The following is a 3,704-nucleotide window of genomic DNA, read 5'->3' as shown; positions in this document are numbered from 1 at the left end:
CTCTTTCTATGGGAATTGTTGGGAAATTTCCCAGGGATTTCAAAACAGAGGGAAAATCATAAATTTGGGGATGAAAAAATGATAACTTTTGGGATAAAACCCAGCCAAAAATGAGGAATTTCACCCACCAGGAATGTGTAGCCAAAAATACCAGTATTCCAAGCAAAAATATCCTGGGTTTCCTGGAATTTTTTCACTCCCAAGTGGAATTTTTTTAGGAATTTTTGGCCCCAAGGTCCTGGAAGTCGATAAAAAGCTTTGGGAATGATTGATACACCTGGAAGGACCTGGGAGCTCCAAAAATGGGGAATTATGGAAGGAATGAAGTCCTGGAATGCTCTGGAAAGTGAACTCCTTCAATCTCCTTGGGAATTTGGGGTTTTGGGGGAAAATTCCTGGAATTCCTGGATGGTTTTTGTGGCTTCTCAGTTGTTCTAACTTGAATTTTAATTGGATTTTTCTCAAAGTTAAATCCGGATTTCCCTCCCTGGAATTTTGAATATTTTGATACTAAACCCTCGAATTCCAGAGAAATTCCCGTTTCTCCAGCCCCTGCTAAAATCCCAAAATTATCCCTCCTAATTTGGCACTTTGGGACAACTCAGGGACCCAAAAATCGGGATAAATTCCAATGTTTTATTCCCTGGAACGAGCAAATCCAAGGCCTAAACACTGGGATAAATTCCAGTGTTTTATTCCTCATTACCACCTAAAAACCTGGAACGAGCAAATCCAAGGCCCCCAGATTCCCAGGATTTTTTGAGGCTGGACTTTCGGAAGGATTGGGATGTGGAAATGATGGAATTTTCCCCCTTTTTTCCCTTTTCCAGCAGGAAAATGTGGAGCGTGTGGGCCGGGCTATCCCAGTCCTCTGGAGGCCATGAAAGGCAAGTGCTGGGACAACATTCCCAAATCCTGGAATGGGATTGGGATTAGGGGGGATTTGAGGGGAGAGAAAATGGATAAAATGTATAAAACCGTGGAATTTTGGGACAATTAATCCCGAATTCTGCCCCCAGGGCCCCGGGAGCAGCTCCTGTACCTGCCCTGCATCTACCGGAACACCGGGATCGACATTCCCGACTTCCTGGCCACCGTGGACGTGGATCCCAACTCCCCACACTACTGCCAGGTACGGAAATCCGGGAAAATCCGGGAAAATCTGGGAGAATCTGGGATCCCAAATCCCCCTAGAGCTGCCAGGGACTGGAATCCGGGAAAATCCAAACCATTCCCAGGTGGATCTGCATCCTTCCTCCTTCCCTTAATTAAAAATCCCATTAATTAGAGCCATTCCAAGATTTGGGATCCATTCCATGCAACTTCTCCTAATAAATCCCATCCCCATCCAACTCTTCTCCCACCATTCCCAGTAATTTTCCCGCTCTCCCAAGCTTCCTGAATGACAAACACGCCGAGTGTTGAGGGCAATTCTGGGATTTTGGAGGCCCATCCCTGTTTTTCCAGGTGATCCATCGGCTCCCGATGCCGAATGTGGGGGATGAGCTGCACCACTCGGGCTGGAACGCCTGCAGCAGCTGCTACGGCGATCCCACGAAAGCCAGGAACCTCCTGGTGCTTCCCAGCCTCATCTCCTCCCGCATCTACATCGTGGACGTGGGCTCGGATCCCAGGGCTCCCAAACTCCACAAGGTTTGGAGAAATTGGAATTTTTCCGCTTTTTCTCCTGCTTTTCTCCCCGCTTCTTTTTCCCCCTTTCTTCCCCCTTTTCCCTCTTTTTCTCCCTTTTTTCCTGATTTTTCCTTTTTTCCTGCCATTTTTTCCTTTTCTTCCCCTGATTTTTCCTGATTTTTCCATTTTCTTTTTTTCCCCCCTTTTCCTCCCTTTTCCTCCCTTTTTTCTCCCTGATTTTTCTGTATTTTTTCCTGATTTTCCCCCTTTTTCCCCCCCTTTTTCCCCCTTCCCCCCCTTTTATCCCTTTTTGTCCTTTTTTTCTCCTTTTTTCCTTTCCCCCCCCCTTTTTTCCATTCCTTTTTCCCCCCTTTTTTTCCCCTTTTCCCTGCAAACATTCCCAAACCCTCCCTCCCACTACCACAGGATCCCTCCAGCTGCTCCCACACATCCCTGGCCATAAATCCGCATTTTCCAGCCCTGATTTCCAGGACTTTTCCCCCTTTTTGCCACTTCCAGGTGGTGGAAGCTGAGGAATTGTCCCGCAAAGGGAACGCGGCTTTTCCGCACACCTCGCACTGCCTGGGCTCCGGGGAAATCCTCATCAGCTGCCTGGGGGACCCTGCTGGCAACGGGAAAGGTCTGGATCCTTCCACATTCCATGAAAACCCCCCGGGGCTTTTATCTCTCCATCCACAGGCTCCAAAATCCACGGAATATTTGGAATTTCCCTGCTCTTTTTAGAAAGTGCCAGCGGTTCTTTGTGGAGTTGTAAATTCATGTCATGATTGATTATAATGATAAATTATAATTATAAATTAAAATTATAAATGATGGGAAATCATTTGAGGGGTTGTTATTATAGGGAAATATAAAACTAGGAAGGACAATAATAACAGGAAATAACTTTAGGAATTATTCTAGGAAAATACGGAATTTTTGGGAATTATTGTTGGTAATCGTGAAATAATGGGAAATAATTTTAGGGATTGTTATTCTAGGAAAATATGGAATAAAGAAAATACCAAGAATAAAATTGTGGGAAATAATTTTAAGGATTATAGGAAAAAGTGAAATTATAGGAAATTAATAATAATAATAAAAATAAAAATAATAATAATAAAAAATATGGGAAATATTTTAGGAATTATAGGAAAATGTAGAATTATAGGAAATTATTAATCATGATATTAATAAATTATGGGGAATAATTTCAGTAGTTATTGTTATAGGAAATTTCAATTATTATAGGGAAAAAATATTATTAATAATAATAATAAGGAAAAGAATCTAGGGAAATAAAAAACTAGGAAGGACAATAATAACAGGAAATAACTTTAGGAATTATTCTAGGAAAATACGGAATTTTTGGGAATTATTGTTGGTAATCGTGAAATAATGGGAAATAATTTTAGGGATTGTTATTCTAGGAAAATATGGAATAAAGAAAATACCAAGAATAAAATTGTGGGAAATAATTTTAAGGATTATAGGAAAAAGTGAAATTATAGGAAATTAATAATAATAATAAAAATAAAAATAATAATAATAAAAATATGGGAAATATTTTAGGAATTATAGGAAAATGTAGAATTATAGGAAATTATTAATCATGATATTAATAAATTATGGGGAATAATTTCAGTAGTTATTGTTATAGGAAATTTCAATTATTATAGGGAAAAAATATTATTAATAATAATAATAAGGAAAAGAAATAATAAAGAAATAAAAAGAAATGAAAAGAAATAAAAAGAAATAAAAAGAAATGAAAGTAAATAAAAATAAAGGATTAATTTGCTTCATTTAAAGCTCTTGAAATATCTCCAAACCCTTTTTTTTGGGAATTTTTTCCAGGCACTTTCATCCTCCTGGATGGAGAAACCTTCGAAGTGAAAGGAAATTGGGAAACAGGAGGGAAAATCCCAGCCCTGGGCTACGACTTCTGGTACCAGCCCCGGCACCAGGTCCTGCTCAGCACCGAGTGGGGCGTTCCCAGGATCCTGGCACAGGGATTCCACCCCAGGGATGTGGAGCAAGGTCGGTGGGAAATCCCAGGAAATTCCCTTTCA

The 3,704-nt window shown here is 40.3% G+C and overlaps 1 protein-coding gene across 1 annotated transcript in view; it reads left to right on the top strand.

Annotated features, from left to right (window-relative positions):
* The window catches only part of LOC103612046 (selenium-binding protein 1), an 8,036-nt gene that overhangs the window by 594 nt on the left and 3,738 nt on the right, over window positions 1-3,704 (top strand). Inside the window, exons 2-6 of the mRNA XM_008629616.2 lie at window positions 831-887; window positions 1,020-1,132; window positions 1,468-1,653; window positions 2,152-2,272; window positions 3,490-3,672. Of these exons, the coding sequence (XP_008627838.2) occupies window positions 831-887; window positions 1,020-1,132; window positions 1,468-1,653; window positions 2,152-2,272; window positions 3,490-3,672 (660 nt within the window). The remainder of the gene's footprint in view (window positions 1-830; window positions 888-1,019; window positions 1,133-1,467; window positions 1,654-2,151; window positions 2,273-3,489; window positions 3,673-3,704) is intronic.

The sequence above is a fragment of the Corvus brachyrhynchos genome, unplaced genomic scaffold (assembly GCF_000691975.1).
Source record: "Corvus brachyrhynchos isolate BGI_N302 unplaced genomic scaffold, ASM69197v1 scaffold443, whole genome shotgun sequence".
NCBI classification, from domain to species: domain Eukaryota; kingdom Metazoa; phylum Chordata; class Aves; order Passeriformes; family Corvidae; genus Corvus; species Corvus brachyrhynchos.
The sequence above is the reverse complement of the archived record's forward strand: the minus strand, read 5'-3'. Positions and strand labels throughout refer to the sequence as shown.